This window comes from Typopeltis vanoorti, chromosome 7, assembly GCF_054136105.1.
Source record: "Typopeltis vanoorti isolate ZY-2024b chromosome 7, IOZ_Tvanoo_1.0, whole genome shotgun sequence".
Taxonomy (NCBI): domain Eukaryota; kingdom Metazoa; phylum Arthropoda; class Arachnida; order Uropygi; family Thelyphonidae; genus Typopeltis; species Typopeltis vanoorti.
Window position 1 is genome coordinate 124,804,321 of NC_143555.1, and position 26,395 is coordinate 124,830,715.

At 37.2% G+C, this 26,395-nt stretch overlaps 1 protein-coding gene across 1 annotated transcript in view; it reads left to right on the forward strand.

Annotated features, from left to right (window-relative positions):
* LOC150105034 (MAGUK p55 subfamily member 7-like) overlaps positions 1-26,395 on the forward strand; it is a 256,968-nt gene that overhangs the window by 19,458 nt on the left and 211,115 nt on the right. Inside the window, exons 2-3 of the mRNA XM_090395105.1 lie at positions 4,444-4,546; positions 18,352-19,273. Coding sequence (XP_090251231.1) covers positions 4,444-4,546; positions 18,352-19,273 — 1,025 coding nt within the window. The remainder of the gene's footprint in view (positions 1-4,443; positions 4,547-18,351; positions 19,274-26,395) is intronic.

Below are 26,395 nucleotides of genomic sequence, written 5' to 3' on the forward strand. Positions count from 1 at the left end.
CACCACATGCTGGCTGAGTCAGTCAGGGTTTTCTTCAAGGCTTGGTTCCTGTTCTCAAAAGCCTATTTGAGAACTCTTTCATTTTTTCTTAAATAATCTTTGTGTATTTTAGTCTACAGTTCATATCTGAGAGCTGCTCAACTTTTATTCTCTTGAAAACTTTCTTACATGTTCTTCTTTTCAATATGAAATTCAATTTCATCCTGCTCAAGACTAAATAGTGATCACTTCCAATTTCAAATCTTCTGTACACTCTGGTGTCCTGTACCAGGGAGAAAACATCACTCTCAACAATAACATAGTCAATGGGACTTTTCTTATTCCTTGCCTCTTCTCTCCATGTATATTTGTGCACATTTTTATGTTAGAAGATGGTGTTAGTAATAACCAGTCCATGTCCTGAGCAGAAATCCAACAGGTATTTGCCATTATTATTAGCTTTGCTCTTTTCTCCAAATTTTCCCAAACTATTTTTGTATGTCTGACAATCATTTCCTACTCTGCTATTTAGATCTCCAATAAGGACCAACTTTTCCTTTTTCATTATATCAGTTGCTTTCTCTAAAGCCTCAAAAAATTCCTCCATTTCTATCTTAGTAGAACCTTCTGTGGGACCATAGACACAAATAAGTCTCATTGTCCAGTTGCCCCATTCTGATATTAGCCCACATCACTCTACTTGAGACTGCCTGCCATTCAAGAAGATTAGCCTCGTATTTAGTGTTGAATACTATGCCCAATCCTTCTTTTCCTTGATTGTCATTTCCTGAACGTAACATTTTTTATATATTGTTCAGAAAGATCTCACCAGTTTTTGTCTTTATTGTTTCCATCACCCCTATTATGTCGATCTGGTACTTATCTAATTCCTCCATTTCTTAGTTCCATTTCTTTACCATTCAGGCTTCTTATGTTGATAGTACCGATCTTTAACTCTGGTGATGTTGAGTTGGGGTGTGTTTTCAGATTTGTTCCACTAGCTTACATTTCGCTGTTGCTCTGGTTTCCTGCCGAAAACATCGGGGCCTTTTTTAACTGGGTGACGCCCCAGCCGGCATGAAATTTTGTCATGTTGTACCATCATTTTGTATTTTGGTTTAAGCCAATAAGAATACAATTTGGTCGGCTAAATTCCAAATTGCCAGCCCATCCTCGTTTGTTCAGTATCCAGGTAGATAGCCAACAGGGTGCACCACGAGAAGGTGAGGATTGGACATTAGGTCAGAAGTCCTGGTCGGTTTTCCGCATTTCTTTAAAGGCTATGTGGAGGTGTCTTCTCAGTTATAAAGCTTTGACTCTTAAGCACCCCTATAAAATTTATGTTACTGAAATGATTTTTTTTTTTTTCTCAAATGGAAAATTTTTCCTCCAACCCAGAAATATATCTTCAAAGGAACAAGTAAATTGTTTTGATATGGATAGCTATCCAGATAGATAAAAAAGTTCCATTTGAATTGTTCTGAGAGGAACATTTTACATTACAATAAGAAAAAGATGATCCATTTCCTTCTTAAATGTTCTACCCTCAGTTGAAAATCATAACAATCTTACTTTGATGTATACATAAAAAAAAAAAGTTTAATACAGGTCGGTATCTACATGCCAGTTCTTATCCATCAAAACATTGAAAGAGAGAATGATTACATTATCAAGTGATGATAATAAAAGAAACAAGGAAATAACTTATATTTAAAAGGCTTAAAGACAACAACCAGATGACCAAAGGCACAGTTTCTTTATCTTATATCAAAAACATTACAGACAAAAAAGTAAAAGTTCTACAAGAGCATAACTTGAAAGCTGCCTTTAGACCTACAGAAAGTCTCCATGATGTTAAGATTGCAAAACAACTTCTTCAACCTATGAAGAGACCAGGAGTTTATAAAATCTATTGTAATTGTGGTCTTTGTTAAGTTGGACATATGGGACAGTCTGGAAAAATCCATCAAAAAGAACATTTCAGAGATGTGGAGGAAAAAATGGACATATAAATTAGATTGGCCTTTCACACCATTAACGAAAGCCATCAAATTAATTGGCAGTTCACTAAAATAGCATACTTAAAATTTAATACTTATGTATGCAAATTTAAGGAGGCTAGTAAGATGATACAATTTCCAAACTAGTGTAATAAAAAAGCAAGGTATGATCTTAAATCAACTCAGCAACATAAAAGATCTATGTATTGATCTTTTATGTTGCCTTTTTTACAGAACAAAGTATGATATGCTATGTCCTGTAAATGACCCATGCTCATGATATCTCGTTCCTACATTCAGCATATAGTAGGTGATGAATTAATTATAAAATGACAGTTTGTAATTCAGAAATCTCCTTGTCAATACCTCTTTATATTTGTGTTTCTTGTATCACTCTTAAGAAGTATGCAATAATGATATACAAAACTAGTCATTAAATGGTTTTACTGTTTTATGCAATTTTTGCCAATATTAATTTAAAAATATGGATACTACAAACCATGAAAATATAAAAACAGTTATAAACAATTATCCCTTTCTTAAATGCTTTCTTGCTACTATCACATCAAATGCTTTCCTAACCTGACTCTGCCTCATTCCTCCACAGTGTGTTGAGCCCGTTTAAGACAATTTTTTTTTTTTTATCTTTCTGACAACTAACTGAACTGTATACACACATTTTTCATCTCTACCCTTTCCAGTTATTGTTCTTTTTTCCTTCTAAGAATCCATTTTTGATCAGTACAGAGTTGATCATATCATGAGTTTATTTTTTTTTTAGGTTCATAGGAAACATTTTAGCATGTGCAGACATTATTTTCTATTTTGCTTGACCTACCTTCACTCTTTCTCTTATACCACTTTCATAACTTCCTATTTCCTTGCTATCTTGATTCCTAAGTAGTAATCCATCAGTTACCTGACCACAGTGGAAAAGTTATTTCCTGATTGAATAACTGAAGGCACACTTATATGGTGCTACCAAAAACTCAGTCAACATGCTAACCCATTCAAGGATGAAGGTCAGATGACTGAGAGATCATTGTATTTAAATTTTTCTCACATTTCACTATCCTAATTATTCCTAATTGTCATGAAAGTCACATTTATTTTCAATACTTACATTTGTAGATTTTCTTGTCACTCCACAGATTTTATTTGTATATCTTGTTTTGATTTTCACATAACTATCATCTCTTCATACAGCAGCATATCACAATGTGTCTGTTTTCTTTCACTGCTGCTAGAATTGCAATGGACAGAAATAAGTAAAAGGCTTATCCTTGATATAATCCTACCTTAATATCAAAATATACATAATATTGTTTTATAGGTTTTCATAGTCATGATGCTCAGTTTACAGAAGAAAGACCATTATAGGTTTCAATTCTCACTGACCAGAGGAACTTTTTTTAAAGCCAATTCATTGATCTTTGGCACATGTAAGCAGGATTTTTCGCTTGGAAGAAACTTCAGCTTGTAAAATTGATCATGGGCAACACAGGTGCATGCAAATAAAATATGAATTAAGATTAGGAACATGATCTCTTATGTTATTATGCCATGGGGATGCACTTAACCTTGTTAGTGGTGAAAGGTGATCTGACTGGTGATTCCAGAATGTTAGGACTGAAAAAAGAATATCATTTACTTCCTTTTGAGAATGAAAATGGGTTATGAAAATATGATTTTATTTTTACACCATTAATTTTTCTTATATTGGCTCTGCATTATTTTATCATTTTTTTTTTATTTATAACCAAGGCTTTTTTCCCTTCCCTAGCAAACTGCACTGGCCAGCACACCATTCTTCTTAATATGTATATATATATATATATATATATATATTAAGATTATTATTTAAGAAGCATATATATATATCTGTGAATTTTCAGCCTGGTTCTAGGTCCGTTCAGAATATATTATTTGCTTCGCATAATTCACACATTTTTTTCCCATTTTAAAACATGTCATTCACTGTCAGTTTATTTGATCAGGGGTGATTGTCAATGAATTAAATTAATTTAGGCAACACCAAAATGACATGTCTGTTATTGCTGATGTTATTAAACAAGAATTATTTAAGGAAATTGAAGACCAATAGATTCAGGCTTTTCTAGATGTTTCTACAGATATTTCAAATGAGCAGGAAGTTGTCCATTAAATGCAATATACTGGTAAAAATCAGAAACAGAAAGAGGCATTTATTATGGTAATTTCATTGAAGAACTTGTATTTGGTTAGTAAGCATCGGAACAGATGGAGCAGCTAACATGCTGAGAAAGAATAATGGGCTAGTGTCAAAATTAAAGAGAGATGTGCCAGATCTTATATCAACATACTGTATTGCACATAACTTGAATCTTGTTTTAAATTCTATTAAAGAAGTTCCTTTTGTTGCTAAAATTGAAACAGTAGTAAAAAATTATATACTTTTTTTAATAGAATTCATTTTTTTTAATAGAGCTATTTGAATGTTGAACAAAAAATCTTGGGAAAGAAAGAAATTGAGAAAAGTAGTAGCCATGTTACAAGGAAAAATCCTGAAGTTCAAGTACCTGCATTCAGTAAGGTTGGTGTCTGTTAGAGTGGGGGCAATGACTGCACTTGTTAACAACTACTCTGCAGTGGAACAGGAGATGATGCTACAACATCTCAAGTCTTGTTTAAGAAAATGAAGACATACATTGGCATTCAGATAATGAATGCAGAGAGCTATTTGAATGTTGAACAAAAAATCTAATAGATGAAGGAATAATCTGCTTGATAAAAAGATTTAGTGAAAATGAATCAGAAATTGCTAAAGCTGCCTCAAATTTACCTGTCCTGAAGATCTGGAAGATTTTGGGAAAGAAAAAAATTAAGATTTTCAGTAAATATTTCAATGATAATGAAGAAACAGTTTCGGTAAATTTGGGAAACAAATGGTAATGAGCTTAGAGTTGTGGGGAAGTATTTATACATAGAAAAGGTTTTTGAAAGAACAATGAGTAATAAGAACAGGTTTTTATTTCTTTCAAAACTGCTTGAAATTGTAGCCATTTTACTGGCAAGTATGTCATCGTATGATATTTTAGTCTGTAAATTTAATAAAAGGGAAACTAAGATCAATGAATTCCTCCTGGCTGAATGATTTATTCACTGTACGTATGAATGACTCCTCTCTGCAGGACTTTATTAAGGAAAAGATATGGAGGACATATGAAGTCCCTTATGTGAATGAATAATAAGCATTAGTGACATACATTTTAACCACCTTACCGGCCATTATGGATCAAACACGCATTCTCATACACTTCATATCCATCATATTTCAATGTAAAATCAATGTTATTAAAATTTTAATGTGCACTTTGCATCCATGGTAAACTTGACGTCCATAGACGTCTTGGCCAGTAGCGTGGTTAAACCCACATTGAAAGGAAAGGATATTCCTGTATAATTATGTGTAATGTGCATTAAAAATTAAATAATGTATTACTTTATTTTGTGATCATAATATTTAGCTTTTGAAAGCATTACTAATAACAATATTTATATAAAATAGACCAATACATTGGGCAAGCAATTTTTGTGTGTGTGTGTGTCTAGTAGATTTAAGTTATTTCTTGTGCTTCTAATTTCTAATATTTAAGTTATTATTAAGTTATTTAATATTAAAGTATTAAGTATAAATATATATTTAATACTTTAGTAAAAAAAACAACAACTAATTTTTATTATATTTATCTCTGTTTGTCATCATCATCAAATTCCTGTCATGTACCCTTAAGAGTCGTACAGGATATGATAGTATTACATGAAAAATTTACATCATTACTAACTTCCTATTTACAATTTTCCTCCCAATCAGTCTGTTACTTGTCAAGACTCCAAAATTATCAGATCTTATATTTCTATCATCTAAGGCACTTTTCACCGTATCAATCTACCTATATCTTGGTCGTCCTTTGGGTCGTTTTCCTACCAACCTTGCAGAGAACACTTGTTTTGCTAATCTTTCCTCGCAAATTCTGTTTAAGTGACCATGCCACCTGAGATTAGTTCTGCTAACTCATTCTGAATGCTGACAGTGTCAAGTTCTTTCCTAATATCCTTGATGTTAATATGATACTGCTATTGATGCCATCTGTTCGTGCCCCTCATCTTTCTCAGGACTCTCATATCTGCAGTCTCTAGTCTTTGGTCAAGTGTTTTACTTCTGACCCAGCTTTCAGATCCATAAGTTAAAACTGGTTTGAACACTGTCTTGTATACAGCTAATTTAGTGTTCTGACTAATTTCTCTCTTATTCCATATGAATTTATTCAGTTGACTTCCTATCATACCAGCTTTGTTGATTCTGTTGTCCATTTCTATATTTAATTTACCATCTTCACTAAAAATCATGCCTAAGTAGCTGAAATATTTTATTTGTTCCACAGGTTCTCCATTCACAACGCAGTTGACATTTTCAATGATTCTGCCTATTTTCATTGTCTTTGTCTTTTTATTGCTGACCCTCATACCATATCTATTACAACAGCTATTCAATTTAGTCAGAGAATCTTGCAGACTTGTAGCGGATTTATTTAGAAGTATAACATCATCCGCATAAAGCAAAGAGCTGACATTAACATCTCCAATTTTGATATCAGGTTTATTACCACTTTCCTTCATAATGTGATCAATATAGATAATGAATAACAGAGGGGATAATGTTCGTCCTTGTCTGACACCATATTTAACATTAAACCATCTTCCTGTACTTCCTTCAATTCTAACTGCTGACTTACAACTCAAATAAAGACTAAGTATTCCTTGATATAATGCCCCATTGACACCATATAACTGGATTGTATTGAACAGCTTCTCTCTAGGCACCTTGTCATATGCATTTTCCAGATCTACAAAACTTAAATACAGATCTTTGTTATATTCCCATTATTTCTCAACTATTTGTCGTAAAGTGAAGATCTGATCCTAACAGCCTCTATTCGGCCTGTATCCAGCTTGTTCTTCACCAAGCTTTTCTTCCACAATTTTTCTCAACCGTTTCTCAAGTATACTTGCATAAATCTTACTAGGAACACTCAGTAGGGAAATATATCTGTAATTTACACATTCAGTTTTATTTCCCTTTTTTTATATATATGGGTACTATGAGAGGTCTACTCCAATCATTGAGAATTCGTCCCTCTGTCCAGGCCTTCTGAACTATGCAGTGCAGCCACTGAAAGACTTTTATACCTCCATACTTCAGTATTTCTGGTCTAATATCATCTATTCCTGCTGCCTTTCCACATTTCAAGCCATTGATGGCTTTTTTTACTTCAAGTATGGATATGTATTCCTGACTGTATGCCTGTTGAGTGTTTTTTACCACTGCTATCACTGCTTGTTTCATTTAGCAATTTTTCGAAGTAATTACTCCATACTTCAAGGATATCTTTTTCTCCAGTTTTCATGTCACCTTTATCATCTCTAATTCATTTTACAACACACACTTTCCACCATTTCTGAGCTTCTTCAACACCCTCCAGAATATCTTGCTACCTTCTTGATATTTATTTTCTATGTTCTTACCAAAGTCTTCTCATGACTTTTGTTTAGCTAGTTTTACACAGTTTTTTACATTTGTCTCTGTATTCTCTAAGAGCACAAGCTGACTTATTTGCTAGGAACTTTTGATATGCTTTCTTCTATTCCTTTGCTGACTCTTTAACTTCCTGTAATCACCCTGGAGTTCTGATTTTTCTATCCTTGCAGACAACCTCACCACATGCCTCTTTGGCTGAATCAATCAATGTTTTCTTCAAGGCTTGCCACTGAATCTCTAAGGTTTGGTTCCTGTTCTCAAACACTTTCATTTTTTCTTCAATAATCTTTGTGTATTTTAGTCTACAGTTCACGTTGGAGAGCTGCTCAACTTTTATTTACTTTAAAACTTTTAAATATTCTGCTTTTCAAAATGAACTTCAATTTTATCCTGCTCAAGATAAAATAGTGATCATTTCCAATTTCAAATCGTTTGTACACTCTGGTGTCCTGCACCAGGGAGAGAACATCACTATTGACAACAACATAGTCAATGAGACTTTTTTATTCCTTGCCTCTTCTCTCCATGTGAATTTGTGCACATTTTTATGTTTGAAGATGGTGTTAGTAATAACCAGTCCATGTCCTGAGCAGAAATCCAACAGGTATTTGCCATTAGTATTAGCTTTGCTCTTTTCTCCAAATTTTCCCAAAATATTTTTGTATGTCAATTAATACTCTGCAATTTAAATCCCCAACAAGGTCTTTTCCTTTTTCATTATGTTAGTTGCTTTCTCTAAAGCCTAAAAAAATTCCTCCACTTCTCCCTTAGTGTAAAATCTTCTGTGGGACCATAGACACAAATAAGTCTCATTGTCCAGTTCCCCGTTCTTGATATCTGCCCACATCACTCAACTTGAAATTGCCTGCCATTCAAGAAGTTAGCCTCATATTTAGTGTTGAATACTATAGCTACTCTTCTTTTCCTTGATTGTCATTGCCTGAATATGACAGTTTGTATTTATTGCTCAGAAAGATCTCACCAGTTTTTGTCTTTTTTCGTTTCTGTCACACCTGTTAGTTGATCTGGTACTTATCTAATTCCTTAGCTAGCTCCATTTCTTTGCAGTTCAGGCTTCTTATGTTGATAGTACCAATCTTTAACTATGATGTTGAGTTGGGGTGTGTTTTCAGATTTGTTCCAGTAGCTGACTTTTTGCTGTTTGCCCTGGCAAAAACAACGGAGCCTTTTTTAACCAGGTGACACCTCAGCCGGCATGGAATTCTGTCATGTTGTACCATCATTTTGTATTTTGGTTTAAGCCAATAAGAATACAATTTGGTCGGCTAAATCCCAAATTGCCAGCCCATCCTCATTTGTTCAGTATCCAGTAGATACCTAACAGGGTACACCACGAGAAGATGAGGATTGGACATTAGGTCAGTTCTCCGCATTCCTTTAAAGGCTATGTGGAGGTCTCCTCTCAGCTTTATACAACTTTATACAGCTTTGACCCTTAAGCACTCCATCTCTGTTTGTTTACTTTAAAATTGCTAAAGAATATTTTAAAATAAATTATAAATCTCACATTAATATTGATATCATCAGATATCAATATTCTATTCAATGCAGTTTAGATCAATATTAATCTTCACTGCACTGACTCACTTGGAGATTGATCACAGGGACAGCTTCTTTTAGTGCAGTGTCAGCACTCTCTAGAGTCTAGATACTGCTGAAATCTAAATAAAGTTTAGATCAGTATCTAGACTCTAGAGATAATGGTAGTGATGAGAAGAAAAGCAATGATTATGAACAGTACAATAATAAGGATGTGTAGGAAGAGAGAGACCTTTATAATAAAGAAAGAATATAGTGAGTGAAGAGGTTCTGTTCATGAAATATCAAATTAATGATATATTCATTATGCTTGCCTGGTTAGCTGAGTGGTTAGCATATCTGCTCTCCAGCCAAAAGGCTGCGGGTTCAGATCCCACCATCGGCATGAATGTTTGTGATTATCTGTTAAAAGACTAGTGGTGGGTGGTAGATGGCATTGGTGTAAATGATGCAGTTCTCTGTAGTTGGTGGACTGAGTGGTGGAGACAGAGAGTTATAGAGCAGGTGCCCTCCATCGATGAGCCCTTGGACTCCCTGGAAGTGTCATGTAATAGTAGTAATAATAATAGTTAGCATGGGTCTCCATGATAAGTCCTCTGACTCCATGGAGACATCTGTATTATAATAATAAGAATGTTGATCTGTGGGTTGTTTGAGGATGGTTTGCATCTGAGCAAGAGAAGTAATGAGAAGTTTGATAGGCTGAGTGAAGGAGAGAGTTTGTCTTGGAAGAGAAACAAGGACTTATTTCCATATGTGAGCTCTCACAATAGGTATGTGCTGGATGGTGATGGTGATGGGATGTGTAATATGACTTTAGGGATTGTCTTTGAATGATATAGTTAGGTTAAGGGTTTAGTCCCACGTGACTATTAGGAATTGTATGATGAGAAGGGGGGTTTAATGAGTGCTTGAGTGTGCCTATTAAGATAGGATTGGAAGTGCAAACTCAGGGAAACTAGGGATTCAGAGAAAATGCAGATGAGGATATGTGTGTAGGCACCAATAAGAGAGTGTGTGAGTAGAGGAAAAGCTGGATTTAATTCCTGGAAGTTGTGTCGTGACGTTCTCTTTTTCCAATGTTCGAATCCGCCATCTTGTTATAAGTTACTTTCATAAAAAGAAAACAACCAATTATGAATTGGTCACCAATCCAAGGTAGAGAAATTTCTATTATACTGCACCACTCTAGCCTTACATTAGTCTATATAAAATAGCAGGATCAATTCACAGATAGTTAGTTAGCAGTCTCCTCATTCATTCTGGCCGAAGTATTTGTTTTCCACTTGGGATTCCTGAAAGATTCAAATTTTTTTTATGAACGGTGCAATAAAAAGGAATTCAGGCAAACACAATGATTAGATTAACAAAATAAAACATTTAATATAAGTTATATAATACATACATACATTTCACTTCTAATTTCAAACAATAGGATCAAGTTAAACATTAGGTCAAGTCAATCACATTAGTTCAATCTTCCAAAGCATCACATACACTTTCTCAGTTTCTGAGTCACAAAGTTCCTACACTTAATTAAATACAATAGAACTTCCTATCTGAATGGTTTCCACACAGTTCTCAGCTATGTCATATGCTTAAAGAACACCGCAGGCACTAATTTGCTGTAAATATCTCTCAACAATTTTTATTTTCAAATTCTCATTCGCAAAGAATTTCCACAGTTAAAGTTAGGTTAAACGTAGCGTAACTAACATTCAATTCTTCATACATTGAAAATGATCAATATGTCAGTGCTTACCAGAAACAGTTCCTAGTACATCAATTACATTGCGAATAACTTTCAAAATATATTTGTTGCACTTAAGAACACATTTATAAGACTTCTCTGCAATTATAACTAAAACACTATTAATCACGCTTCACAACTATGGATATCAACTGTAAGGTACTTTGATTATCCTTATTACCACTCATTAAATAATTAAACACTGTGCAGTTCTCCTTAGGGCGATTTGGAATTAAGTCGCAATTCTAGATTAACTGGGTTTAATCAGAATTCTTCACTGAACATCCAGTTTCTTCATATTATCTGATTGCAGCATTAAATTCCTTTAATTATCACTGGTGACTTTACTTTCAGCTAACTATAAAATTCACTTCGTCTTTTTTTGCTTATAATTATTATCGCCTTTAACTTCTGCCCTTGAGAACTTTTTATTTACTTCCACCTCTCTAGTTTATACCCTTGCTTCCTTTCACTTCAAAATTTCCATTCCAACTCCCCCTTGTTACCTCTATATAATTTTTTTATTATCCTTGTCCTAGCTCACGCTCTGTTCCACTTGCGCTTGCTTCTTCATGCGTTTCCATGACAACAAAACAAAATATAATAAAATTGAGCTATTACATAACGCTAAACTTTACAAACAGGAATAAATAGAGAATATTTACATTTCAAATAATACGCAGTTAATTTATCAAATACAAATTCTTATAATATTAACATAGTAATAAATAAAATAGCTTAATAATATTTAACACAGTCTTTTCATTATTAACACATATATCTTGATTAAATAATTAAATATTAAATAAAGTTAAAGGTAGTTATATGAATATTAAATTTTAAAATAAGTTGTTTACATTAAATAATATTTACAAGTCTAGCCTATGTGATGGGAGATCATGTTGGATTCTGAAGCAAATAATAATTACTTCAATCTCTATATAATCAGAATCCAACAGTTGCAAATCAGAATAGAATGACCATTATAAAGTGTAGGGATAGTTGTGGGCACAGAAAGCAACTAAGGTTTATCTCCAAGAGGAGATGATATGATTATTGGGAGAGAATATGAAGATTGTTATTTTAAGGGTGGAGAGGCATTACTAACGATAGCAGACAAAAAAGAGGAGTTCATCAGGAGATCAGTGGGTTGAAAAGCAAGCAGTGCATTTGAAGTCATCTGATGTGAGATGGAGACTAACAGGGCAAAATATGAGGTAGGTTCCAAACGTTTCTGGCCTGGCATACAAAATTTGCACCAGTTTTAAAATGCTATGCATGAAAGATAGCACCATCTATGGGGAGGATAGTGTACCATTTTCAACTCTCTACCAGCATCATTCAGTTGGAGGCACTCGTCTGACTAACACGTGGCATGCTAAGTGTTAGTCATTGAGTACTGCACTGTAATAAAGTTTTTCACCAAAGAAGGGTTTCTCCAAGTGCTATCAAACAGCAATTGAATGGTGTTTATGGAGAAGCTGCTTCTTCATATTCCACTGTGAAGAATGGGCTAAACAGTTTTGCCTAGGAAGAGAGAGAGAGAGAGCATTGAAGGTGATCCTCATGATGGTCAGCCTGTGGAAGTGAAGACTGAGGAAAATGTCTCTCTTGTTGAGGAGGTACTGCTCAGTGACAGATGGCTGAACCTCAAAGAAATCTCAGCAAGGTTGTGTGTTTCTATAACTGTCTTTTGCATCATTCATGAGAAGCTTCACATGATGAAGGTCAGTGTAAGGTGAGTGTCCCAACTTCTCTTCAGTTCAGAAGTAGCATTGTGTGACCTGTTCCCGCAAATTTCTAGAGCTTTGCCAAGGGAATCAGAGAGAAGTGCTGGAATCCACTGTCACTGGAGATGAAATCATGGTCCTTTATTATGATCCTCTTTCCAAAAGGGAATCCATGGAGTAGCACAAACTAAGTGAACCACCACTGAGAAAAGCCATAGTCACTCAATCCACCAAGAAGATCATGGCAACAATCTTTTGGAATTGCCAGGAATTCTCTTGATTGACTTCAAGGAAAGGCATACCACCATGAATGCAGAATATTATGCTTCACTCCTGCACAAACTGCATGATGCCATAAAGGAGAAGAGACAATGCTGAATTGTGGTGTTCACCTACTTCATGTCATTGCTTCAGTCCATACGTTGTTGCGAAGGCTGCAGTGAAGGACTGTGACTTCCATGAGATTGAACACCCACCCTTCAGCCCAGATCTAGCACCCAGTGAATGCTCCCCCCTTTTCAAAACGGAAGAAAGACCTTGAGAAAAAAAATTTGCAGATGACAATGAGATGAAAGATGCAGTTTCAGGTCATTTTGCAGACAAAAGTACAGACTATTTTTTCAAGGGCATAGAAATGTTAATTCTGATTCTGTTAATTCTGTGTTGATTCCTTTCTAATTAACATAGTTGTTTTCTTTCTATCACCTCTAAAAGTTCGTCAGACTAGAAACTTATGGAACCACCCTCATATATAGTTGGTTGCTGCTGTAGGCCAGGAAATGCAAAGGATGATGTGGATGGTATGCATCAGCAAATAAACTTAGTGAGTGAGAGTAGGTCATTACTGTGGGGGGGGGCTTCAACTATGAGGACACAGATTGAAAGGAATAAAATGACATGAAGCAGCATGTGATGGAGGGTACTAAGGGATTGAGTGAGCTGGGTCTTGTGACTGCATCACAGGATTTGTCTTTAACCAAGGTGTTTATTTATATTGTTGTCAGATGTAATTCTGTCGATTTCACCTGGGAGGTGGCTAATGTGGAATTCTCAGTAAAGAAGGATTGTATGTCAAATTACAGAGCTGGTAATTATGCCAAACATGTAAATGTGAATGCATAACTTGAAATATTTTTAAAATCAACAATTCTTGTAAAGCTATATGATTGTCACTTTGTTAATCTTTTACTGTTTCTTTATCTGCTAGTTTTTGTTTTACACCTGAAGAAAGTCCTATGTAATTAGGATAAAGCATTGTGTATTTTGATTAAAGTAATTATTAATATCTTATTTTGGTTTACTGCCTTATGAATTTATTTGTTTGATCATGAACTGGTAAAGTCTACGTGAACAAATGATGGACATCGCAAACATCCATGTCCAAGGCAGGATTCAAACCCAAAGCCCTTTGGCTGTGGGTTTGAATCCTGAGGATATGCTAACCACTTTTCCAACCAGGTCAGCCATTTTAGTATTACCTGCAAATATCAAGAGATATTGCAGGTAATGCCAAAATGGCTGGCCTGGTACAAGTGGTTAGCATATCCACTCTCCAGCTAAAGGGCTGTGGGTTTTTAAATCCTGCCTTTGGCATGGATGTTTGTGATGTTCCTTCATTTGTTCATACATACAATGCATACATTTTCTGAAGATGGACTGTCACACCAGGAGAAGTAGATGCCCTCCCCCATTATGAGAGGAGATGCCTTCCTCAGCATTGAGTGAGATCAGTGGCAGCACAACATATGTTGTGCATGACTCTCAGTCAAGAATATAATAAATTTAGTTTAATCCTTTATCCAAGTGTGAGCAAACAAAGTTTGCGCCTGAAAGTATCTTCAGGACTGGGGTAAGGTGGTGCAACACCAGGACGACTCCTTGCAAAGGTGGAGCAAGCTACTAACACTCCTATCTCAGTATCTCCCATAATGCAAAACACATCTCCATGTGGATATGTCTAATGTTATGCATTAAGGGAAGGGCCACTACCCAGACTAGTTTTGACCTTTATTGAGGTAGAACGGGAGTTCATGTCTTTCATCATCGGCCTTTGGAGTATAAAGATTGCTGAGGGTCAGCAGGTAGTAATAGGGGAAGTTAAAGAAAGGTAGAGTAGGATAGTAGGAGGTAAAAAGAGGCCTCAGTCAACCTGTTTAGCTGTATAATAACCCAGAGGTTGTGGCTAAAAGGTCTGTAAAACATAATTTCCTTACACCTGTTCTAAAAAAAAAACTTAAAATTTACACTTCACTTTACCCGAAAAACATAACTTATAAATCATTAATCCAGGTGTCTGGAGACGTCATCTCGTAACCCCTAAAAAAAAAAAAAAGAAAAAAGTTTGTTAAAATTTGGAACTTGGATTATTCTTAAACTATGCCTTACAACTAAAAACAAGAACTGAGATAGCAGGATCGTATTGAGGTGGACTTTATCAACCAGAGAACCGAGAGTTGGGGGAAGAACCCGGCCTGAGTGATGCAGCCCACAAGGAGCTGCACCGCCTCGACGTAAACCTTTGCAGCCCGGGTTCTCAGGTCTTCCCCCTCCTATGTGGACTAAACGTGAATACACAGAAACAAAACCAAAAGTAAAAACTTAGAAGGGGCTTTTTTTTTTTTTTTTTTTTAACTCATATTTGCCCTCCAATTTTTAATCGCTATCTCAAAGTCTTTTACCACGTTTTCCATCACTGTGAGTACGTGTACTGACTCTTCATCATTTAGTTTCCATATTCTCTTCAAGCTTTCATTCCATTTCATTCGGTGGTAATGGAAGTTATCCCACTTCATCCATATACTAAGACTATCTAGCTCGCCTTTACATTGCAAACAAGCATCTCCTTTTTCCTGTATGTGTGGACTTTGTTCCTTATCTCAGGTTTGTCCCTAAGATCAAGTAGGATTTGTCTTGTTATATTCGAATTTTCGTATGGGGGTTTTTCTCCTTCTACCGGTTTTGTAATGGGGTGAGAAGAGTCTGTTGGGATTGTCTGTTCCTTCCGTGGGTTTTGGATCGTTTCCTTGCTCTGTGTCTTCTTCTGATGAGGTTACTTCCTCATTTTCTGTGTTGTTTCGCGTTATTATCTCATTTCCTTCCTCATGTTCCTCCGAACTTGAGGCTTCTATTTGGCTTTCAATGTCTTGTTTATTTTGTTTCATTTCTCCTTCTTCTTCTGGTGTGATGGGTCATTTTGTTGAACTGGTATTGATTTCCATTTCCTCTGTTTCTGTGCTGTTATTGTTGCTTTCCATTTCAATGGTGTGAGATTTCTTAGCGTTCCGTTTCTTTTTCTTCCTAGTTTTTCCTCCTGCGTTGTTCCCGCTTATTGCCTGGTTTCCTAATGTAGTCGTCGCATTAGATGGGGTTGTAGGGCTGGAAACTCTTCTGATTCAGTTGTTTGTGGTTCGTTTACTGTTTGGCCGGTAGCTCGAGAGTCCTGTGTTGTGAGCTTAGGACTGATTACTGGAATGGCTACTGCCGCAGGTGTTATGGCACCTCCTACTCTTTCTGAAAGGGTCTGGTTAGGACAAACGTCTATTTTATGGGATGTGTTCCCACATTTACGGCACGGTGACTCACATTGATTCAATGTGTGTTCTGTCAATAAGCAGTTGCGACATGTGTTGTTTTTCGGGCAGTGAGCGCTAAGGTGGCCCAAAGCGGTGTACCAAAAACATTGTTTTCTTATGCCTGGATAATTGACTATTACTCTTGCTGAGCCTAAAAAAATCAAGTTGGGGACCTCTGTTTTCATCTCGATTGAAATGCTCACTTCCCCTGATTTCCACTCTGGGATATCCGCGTCTTGTCCGATTGTTACATTTCGGACAGTCCCCCACTTGGAGAAAATGGTTTTAATGATTTCCTCCCCTTTCTCTAGATATTCTAGAGGAAACATGTCAATTTTTATGGTTTTTAAAATACTCCCGACTAGGAAGGGTAGGTATTTTTTCCCTTCACATTCTACGCCTTTAAGGAGTGTTTCTCTTGTCTCTATGTTGTTCATTACTATTTGGAATTGTCCCCCCCCGTAAGGGGTAAGCCCGTAAATGCTTTCGTGACGTTGAGAAGAGCTCTCACAAACGTCGCTTTCTCTATGCTTGGGTCAGTTTCGATCCCGAGAGTGCAAACTCTTGGTAAGAATTTAGATATTATTTAAAGGCAAATACTTTTCCCACAGTAAAAGAAAGTTGAGTTCCCGAAAAGGGAAGACCTTAAGACAGGCCTGTACCGTTTGGCACGAGGCTGCAAGGAAAACCACCAAAAGAAAAACTATAAGGGTTCTTACCAAAGGATACTGCAATAGGAGCTCTCTCTCGGGATCTTGTAAATGGCAACTGGAATCCAACAATGGCACCTTTGTTGTAACAGGACTGGAATAGGAGCTCTCTCTCGGGTTCTGGTAACTGGCAGGTCTCATCAGTGGGAGCCAGGCTAGAAATATATTCAATATTCAAGAGGGATGGATGTGCAATATATGATCTCTCAAGTAGGATCCCATAGCCTCTCCAATCCAACTCTCACATCCACATGGTGAACCCTGAAACTCGAGAAACCAAGTGGAAGATTGAGTACTAATTGAGTACTTCCCAACCCATTGGGAAGCTTGGTTGGGTATAAATGAAAGAAGGGAAACTTGGAGCAAGTTTGACAGCCCTACCACCAAACTAGGTTGCAGATGGCCAGTAACCAACCCAGCTGAATCTTTTTCTTACTCCAAAGTCTCAGGAAACAAATAACCAAACTACCACTCTGGAAAATGATTCTGACAGGTTAACAGCTATGATAAATTTAGTTTAATCCTTTATCCAAGTGTGAGCAAACAAAGTTTGCGCCTGAAAGTATCTTCAGGACTGGGGTAAGGTGGTGCAACACTAGGACGACTCCTTGCAAAGGTGGAGCAAGCTACTAACACTCTTATCTCAGTATCTCCCATAATGCAAAACACATCTGCTTGTGTATATGTCTAATGTTATGCATTAAGGGATACCTTATCAGAGTCCTGAAGATACTTTCAGGCGCAAACTTTGTTTGCTCACACTTGGATAAAGGATTAAACTAAATTTATTATATTCTAACCAAGTGAAAAATAAACTTTCAACATCTTTCTCTAAATCCAGAGTAATTTATTAAAAAGGTGGCACACCATTTGGCAACTCCTATAGGTAGAGACCGCAATAATAGGACCTAAAGGAGAGCTTCAGTTCCAGATCAAAGAGAAAAAGCGTTTTTGATGTTGCACTACATTAAGGATCAGCTAGACAGCCTGTGCCTCCCAGTCCAAAAGAATATCCAGTTTCAGCAGCCTGAACAGAGAACTCCATGCTAAGGTTCTACCGTAGTACCCAAGCCTTGGTAAGACCTCTTTTCTCTTTATTTGTTGTTTTATCTTTCCCTTCTGGTATCTCTTTGCTTGCTCGACTTTGCCCACCTTTACATCCCCTTTCTACAGCCAGTAGTTAGGAATTCCTTTAACAATGCCGCTTTTTTTGCCCAGAACTAGGACGCTCAGTATTGAGGTCAAGCAGACCGTAAATGAGTGGGCATTAGTGAAAGCTCTGATAGGGACAGTAGGGGCAGTAAACATATACAGTTTCATGCCATACTCGACGGAGAGATTTCAAATCGTGGTCAAAAACGACCAAACAAGAATGAAATTATTATTGTTTGTCCCTTGTTTGGGACAAACAATCAAGCCTTTTTTAGTAGGGAGTCTACGCAAAACATTAAAAATAACCAGATTTCCCCTAGAATACCTGGAGAATGAAGCCGACATCAAGAAATTCTTTAGCCAATGGGGTGAAATTCATGATATCAAAGCGATTGAACACACAGAATACAAAGGCTGGAAAACAGGTGAAGTAGAAATCCAGATGGATATGAATACAAAAGTTCCCAACTTCGTTTTGCTGGTCCAAACAAGGTTTATGGTCAACTACCCAGGTCTTAAAAGATTGTGCTTTCGATGTGGCTCCGATAAACACCTCGGTCCAGATTGCCCGAGAATACAATGTAGAAACTGCAAATCAACGAAGCACAAATTAGAAAGCTGCACAGAACCTTGTCTTAAATGTGGGGACTTGACCCACAAAGTTAACACATGCCCGCACAAGACGCATTCAGAAGTAATTGGAGGGACCATAACACCGGTCAGGGCTACACCCACGGGAAAACCTGAGGCATTACCAAGGAGCGATTTTCCAGAGCTCCGCCATCAGGCCGAAAAAGGAGCATCAGTGGAAAACACAACCTCCACAAAAACCCCAATGGGTAAGATATCCAAGGCAACCCACCACACGAAGGACAAAACTGCCAACATCGAGATTGTAAATATCGAAACGCGCAGGAAAGAGGAAGAAGTTGTCACAACCAGCGCTCCAACAAAATGCACAAGAGAAATAGAAACAGAGGAAAAGAAAAAAGCTAAACAAAGCAGCCTACTGTCATCGGAGGATGAATCAGATAACACCCAAATTACAGGCCAACGTGGAGCAACAGGCACAAAGCCCCTCGACGTAGATGCAACAAGGCTGGGAAACCCTCCCCCGGTAACAAACGAAACCACGGAACGGACATTGCCAGCGACACAGATAGGGAATATGAAGGCCACCTCGTTATTGATACGGACGCAAATAGTACAAACAGGTCTGACGAAGAACCAGATGTGGTTCAAGTAGACCCACGAACAGATGAAACCCCCCCCTTCCTTTTAACATCAACATGGAATTTAAAATCGCCACTTTAAACACTAACGGTCTACGCAACCCTTTTGCGCAAAGCGCTGTCTGGAGGGTAATGTTAACGCACAAAATTAATATCCTCCTGATCCAAGAAACCCATTTCTATAAGTATTGGGACGTGGAGAACTTCTCGAGAGGCTACCCGGTCACCAGCTACTGGTGCTTCGGGAACGCACACTCGCGAGGGGTGGGGATACTAATTCACCCCCCAAATCGCGGGGGGTTCTTCAACGTCCAGAAAGACGCCACAGGATGTTTAGTAGCGGTGGACTGGAAGTACGGTGGCCGTACCATCCGACTTGTTGCAGTTTACGCCCCGAACAACCCACGCCGCAGAAGTGGTTTCTTCTCTGCCCTTGAAAACTATCTCCTGGGAGCAGACCACCTCATAGTAGCCAGAGATTGGAATTGTGTGGAAAACACACGTTTAGACAAAGTGGGCGGGAATGCAAATACAGGAACTGGCGGCATTGCCGCCTTAAAACGATGTTGTGTAAACTTTGACCTCATCGATGTCTGGAGGCAGAATAACCCCTTCCAAGTAGAGACAACGTGGTGCCGCAGCCAGATATTGACAAGACTAGACAGGGTGTACGTATCTCAAAACTTGGAACAACATGTTCAGAGGATACATCACACCGCAGTACACATGTTAACAGACCACAAAATGGTCATATTCAAAATCACACTCCCAGAGGTTATGGAAACAGCCAGAGGTCCTTGGAGGCTCCCTCCTACCTTTCCCAGTCTTTTTAGCGACCAGCTACAGAACCTTTGTGACAGATGGACAAACACCAACTGGGACTGGGAAAACTGGCTGCGCTTCAAGTGACAGGCTAAGGAACTGTTTCAAAATTGTGGGTGTGAAAGGGCCTACCAACAACGTAAACGGCTGAGGGATCTCTACAGGGAACTCGGCTGGTACCGAATAAATGAACGGAGCGGAGTTCCCTGTGGAGATCTTATCAGACAAGTAGAAATAGAGCTGCAGCAAGAGCGGCAGAGTAGAGTCGAGGACCTCGACTTTCGAACGAGACTCTATCTCAGAAATTTGGAAATGCCTTCCGCCGCATTCTACAATGAACAACGGGTGGCGGCAAATGACGAAAGAACGATTTACCAGATCGAAGAGAAGGGCCAAATTCTAAACTCAACCCATGAAATACTCCGTCATTTTCATCAGCAGTATCTCGGCATCTTCTCTGACCAGCAGGGCACAGATGACTTCAGCGAGTGGGATGTCAAACGTTTTCCTTATCATCTTAGTGCCCTGCATGACAGGCCGATAACTGCGGCGGAAATAAAGGCAACGTGCAAAACAATGAAGACAAAAAAGACCCCAGGGCTAGACTGACTGGGGATAGAATTCTATAGATCTATCTGGGATTTTGCACTGCTAGCATTAGTAAACATCTTCAACAAATTCCTCACTTCGGGAAACATTCCCGAGGAATTCATTAAGAGCTATACAATCTTTATCCCCAAGAAAGACCGAGATCGGACTTTGTCAAATAACTGGCGTCCGATCTCCTTAACCAATTTAGACTACGAGTTTTTCGCAAAAATTATCTGCACGCGCATTAAGGGTGGAATAGAAAATATAATGACAAGCTCACAGGTCTATGGAATCCCAGGTAGAGCTATGGAATTTAATCTCTTCTTGTTAAGAGACCTAATCAGACTGGCCAAGGAAAAAAAATACCCCCTGGCACTTCTCTCCACCGACCTGGAAAAAGCGTTTGACAGCGTCAACCACATGTACTTGCAGGACACCCTCAAAAAAATAGGTGTGGGCCCGAGACTTCAGCGTACAATTAAAAATATGTACACGGAGGCCTCGACACAACTGTCTATTAATGGGTTTTTGACAGAACCAATCCGCATAAAGAGAGGGGTTAGGCAAGGCTGCCCACTAAGCCCCCTCCTCTTTTCTCTAGCATTAGAACCCCTCTTCAACAGAATTGAGAACACCCCCGCAATTAACGGTATTCCACTGCCCCAAGTCTCCAGACAATGCAAAACAGTGGCATATGCAGATGATGTAGTGGCTACACTCAGAGATTCTGAGTCCATCTGCATCTATCTTGACATACTGCAAAACTTCAGCATAGTCAGTGGTCTCCAAGTTCACGCACAAAAAACTAGAATCAAAAGTTTTGGAAATTTCCATAACACTGGGCTTCCCTACGGTTTAACGCTGCATACGCAGTCCCTAACAATACTAGGCGTTCCATTTTCTGAGACCCTAGCATTACCAACTCAAAAATTACAGGAAACAAGCATGGAAAGGATAAAGCTGTTCAAACCAACCTTTTTCTCCTTTTATGGCAGAACCACAGTAATAAGAACAATCATTACCCCAATGCTGATGCACACAGTCAACATCACAGGCATCACACTGCTACAAGAAAATCAATTATCAAAAAAACTCATAGACTTCTTCTGGAATGAGAAAAAACACGAGGTAAAAAAAGAATACCTACAACTAAAACATGAAGGGGGGGGGTACGCTGTGCCCAATCTCAAAAGCTTGCTCCATGCAAACACATTCAAAACCGTACGGAAGGCCTTAAACTCAAACCACACTTCAGGCCTCTTCATTAGATATTTTATAGGATTTTTCCTCCCCCTCTTTGGGATCACGGACTATGCTGGACCCCACACAAGGGTTGTGCCCAAGTGGTACCGCACACTAGTGAAATCGCTCACAACACTCAGTGACAAAGGAACAGAAATCTTCACACACAAACCCAAAGCAGTATACTTGGATTTCTTGCAACTCTCCAGGCGTGATACACCAAATCTCATGACCAACAACGAAATTCTTTTTAGAAACATTAAAAATAGCTGGGGACAGCCTTTTCATCGGGATCTCGCCTGGCGAATAGCCTACGGGTGGCTCCCGGTGAAACAGGTTAAGTCCCAGTATGTACCCAGTTCATGCGACCCCCTTCTGTGATGTCTGCTGAGGCGTGGAAACGGTGGAGCATTTTTTTTATTTTTGCCCACCAGCCCAACGCATCTGGCAAAGACTGAGCGCAGCATTGGGAATCCCGATGCTGTCACTAGAAGAGGTCGTATGTCTACAATTCCCTCCACGGTCAACAGTCCAAAAGTTCGCTATCTTCTTAATTAACGTCTTAAAGTATCACATCTGGAAGGTACGGAAAAAATCCCAGGTACAGGACGCAAATTTAATGTACACAAGAATAAGGAAAGGTTTTTTTTTTCTATCTACCTAAATTCCTTGTGCAAGAGAGACATTTACTAGGAGACTTTAAATTTGTGAACAAATACTGCAAACCACCGAAAATATGCTTTCTCATACAGAGACGCATCAAGCCCTGTATATATCTTTAGAATCTACAAAACCTCACCTAACTCTCCCTAGGAAAAGTAATAACTATTCTGTCCTTCCTCGCCACAAAGCTTTCGCTGGCACGGATTCTCTTACTCCAAATAAGGGGAGTAGATCTGAGAACCCGGGCTGCGAAGGCTTACAGTAAGGCGGTGCCGCTCCCTGTGAACGGCATATCCCAGGCCAGATTCTACCCCATTTTAAGTCCCAATGGTACCAGGTCTGCAAGTTCTTCAAAACGTTCTTATTCATTTCAACTTACCGGACCTTAAGTCCTTTAAAAAAAAAAAAAAATCTAATCCGGGCCTTAAGTTCGAATTTTATGGTAAATTTATATATCCAGTCTGGACCATAAGTCCTTAGATTTTTCAATAACAGCAGTAAATTTTAATAACCTGGAATACAAATAAAGCTATTATACTTAGTAATAAAATTTACGAACAAACATTTAAACTTTAAAGTATTGTTCCAAAACAGGTCAAGGGATATCCTCCTTAGACACCTGCCTAAATTATTAAATTGGATAAATTTATATGCGAATTCTAGACAAAATTTTATGGTTAACTATTTTTTTTTTTTTTTTTTTTTTTTGAACAGGTGAATTGAGATTATGTGTTACAGACCAATTAGCCCAAAACGGCTAAACAGGTTGACTGAGGCCTCTTTTACCTCCTACTATCCTACTCTATCATTATCCTCCTCTCTTACTGTCTGCTGATCCTCAGCATGCTTTATTCTCCAGAGGCCAGTGATGAGAGACATGAACTCCCATTCTACCTCAATAAAGGTCGAAACTAGTCTGGGTAGTGGCCCTTCCCTTAATGCATAACATTAGACATATCCACAAGGAGATGTGTTTTGCATTATGAGAGATACTGATATAGGAGTGTTAGTAGCTTGCTCCACCTTTGCAAGGAGCCACCTGGTGTTGCACCACCTTACCCCAGTCCTGAAGATACTTTCAGGCGCAAACTTTGTTTGCTCACACTTGGATAAAGGATTAAACTAAATTTATTATATTCCAACCAAGTGAAAAATAAACTTTCAACATCTCAGTCAAGAACTTGCACTCATATAGTATATACAGATTTGCATGCTTTGCCTGTTTTGGGATTTTGGATCATTTAAACATTTTTATTATCAAAAGTAATAAAACCAAAGAGAACTTTAGCAATTTGCATAACTTTTTGAATGGATGAATTGTTTATCTAGTTATCATGCATTCACAAAAATAAATAAATAAATAGGAAAAAGTAATACTGTGAATCTAAAAAAAGTTTACAGATTTGGATATGAAAAACTTTATATCCTTGAACAAGCTAACAATCATGAACATGTGGCTGTTTTCCAATTTAACATTTTGCATTTAAATTTTCAGTTATAATTTAAGCTTATTTTAAATTAAAATGCAATGGATAATTGTGTTTCTAAGTGTTTTTAATTATTTTTGTTTTTTAGCAGCTAACATTTTTATATTAGCAACATAATGAAACAATTTAAACACTTTTATTTTTTAAATAAAAGTATTTAAATTGAAAAAAAAAAAAAAAAAAAACTCCTCCTCCATTGTTTGCTATAAATTTGCTTACCTTGTTTTTTTTTCCCAGTTAATCATAGTAAGCAGATACTCAGTGGATTATATATATAAATATATATAAATGTGTATTATAGTATTATTCTATTATATTGTTTTTCAATTTTTCAAAAAATTGAAAAACAATATAATAATAAGTATAATAGAATTTGATAGTATATCTGATCGAATAGCAAGTATTGTTGTTCAGATCTCAAAAAAGATACACGCTTGACATTATCTAAGTCTATGCACCAACAATAAGTTATACTGATGAAGAAATTGAAGACTTCTATCATGATGTATCCCAACTTTACAATAAAGGAAAACATGATTTCAGAATTGTAATAGGAGATTTTAATGCTAGAATTGGTATACAACAATCAGATGAAAGTGCAATAGGAAATTTTGGATATGGCATGAGAGATGATAGAGTTAATAGAATTTGCAGAAAAAGAAAACCTGTACATCATGAATTCCTTTTTCAAGAAAAAAGCACATAGGAATGGAAAAACTAGTGAAATTAACTATATCCTCAGCAATAAGAAAAACATCATTCAAGACTGTTCTGTTATAAACATCTTCAACATTGGAAGTGACCATCATAAGGTATGCAGTAAGATTCAAATAAACTACCAAAAAGAAAGAAGAAAAATGTTTCGAAAATCAAAGCAAAACATGGATGTACACAAACTCGACATTAAAAAATATATTCCAGCATGAACTAAACAATAGATTTAAAAATCTTATTATAGATGACAATGCTGATTCATCAGAAAGTAATGACATTATTACCCAAAACTTTTTACAATGCTCAGTTGAAATAGGTGGTGCCACAGAACAGAAACAAGACAAAATTTCTGAAGAAACAAAACAATCAAATAACCTACAGAATAAAATTGAATACACTGAATTGCAAAACAATCAGAAAATGTATCACGGAAGAAATAAGGAAATTCAATTGTAAATTCACGTAACAAACAATCGAAAACAACCATAGTCTCAAAAAAGCGAAACAGCAATAAACAGATGATTGCAGTCAAACTACAAGATGGGACCATAACCAGAGATAGATATGCTATAGCAAAAAGAATTGAAAAATTTTACTCAGTATTATATCAGGATGATGAATTAAATGAAGAAGACAACTACGAAATAGCTGAAGTATGACAGATTCTACTAGAAGAAGTCATGTGGAGCATCCAAAGCTTGCAAAATGGAAAAGCTGCAGGTGAGGATGGAGTTATAGTTGAACTTCTAAAAGCAGGTGGAGAAACGATCTACAAAATCTTGGCAAAACTATTTACCTTGTGTCTGAAGAAAAATGATGTACCAAGAACATGGAAGAAGGCTATCCTAATTCTGATACATAGAAGACCTGAGAAACTACCGACCCATCAATGGTTTACAAAAGTCTTGGCTCATAGGCTTTGTACTACTCTATACCTAGTACAACCAAAAGTATAGGCAGGCTTTTGAAGTGGCTTTAGTGCAATTACCACCACCTTAACCCAGTCCTGAAGATACTTTCAGGCGCAAACTTTGTTTGCTCACACTTGGATAAAGGATTAAACTAAATTTATTATACTCTAACCAAGTGGAAAATAAACTTTCAACATATTCAAGTTGTACAACAGATTATCGAACATGTAATGAATATCAGTTACCATGTCTTGGTTTTATTGATTATGAAAAAGCCTTTGATTCAGTAAAAACTTGTGCAATACTTAAAGCATTACGAAACCAACAAGTGGAGGAGCCATACGTCAGGACATCAAATCAGTGTTCACCAATGCCACAGCAGCAATTCATTTCAATGGAAACATCTCTTCTGTGGAATTACAGAGAGGTATAAGACAGGGTGACACAATATCTCCAAAATTATCCACAGCATGCCTAGAAGAAATATTCAAACTTCTTGATTGGGAAGGGAAAGGTATGAAGATAAATGGAAGCTGTTTAAGCCATTTATGCTTTGCAGATGACATAGTTATCTTTACTTGAACTGTGCATGAATTACAGACCTGTATCCATGAACTTCAAATTGCTAGCAAAACAGCTGGCCTGAAGATAAATCTAAACAAGACCCAAGTTATGTTCAATAGCTATGTCCAACCAGAAATA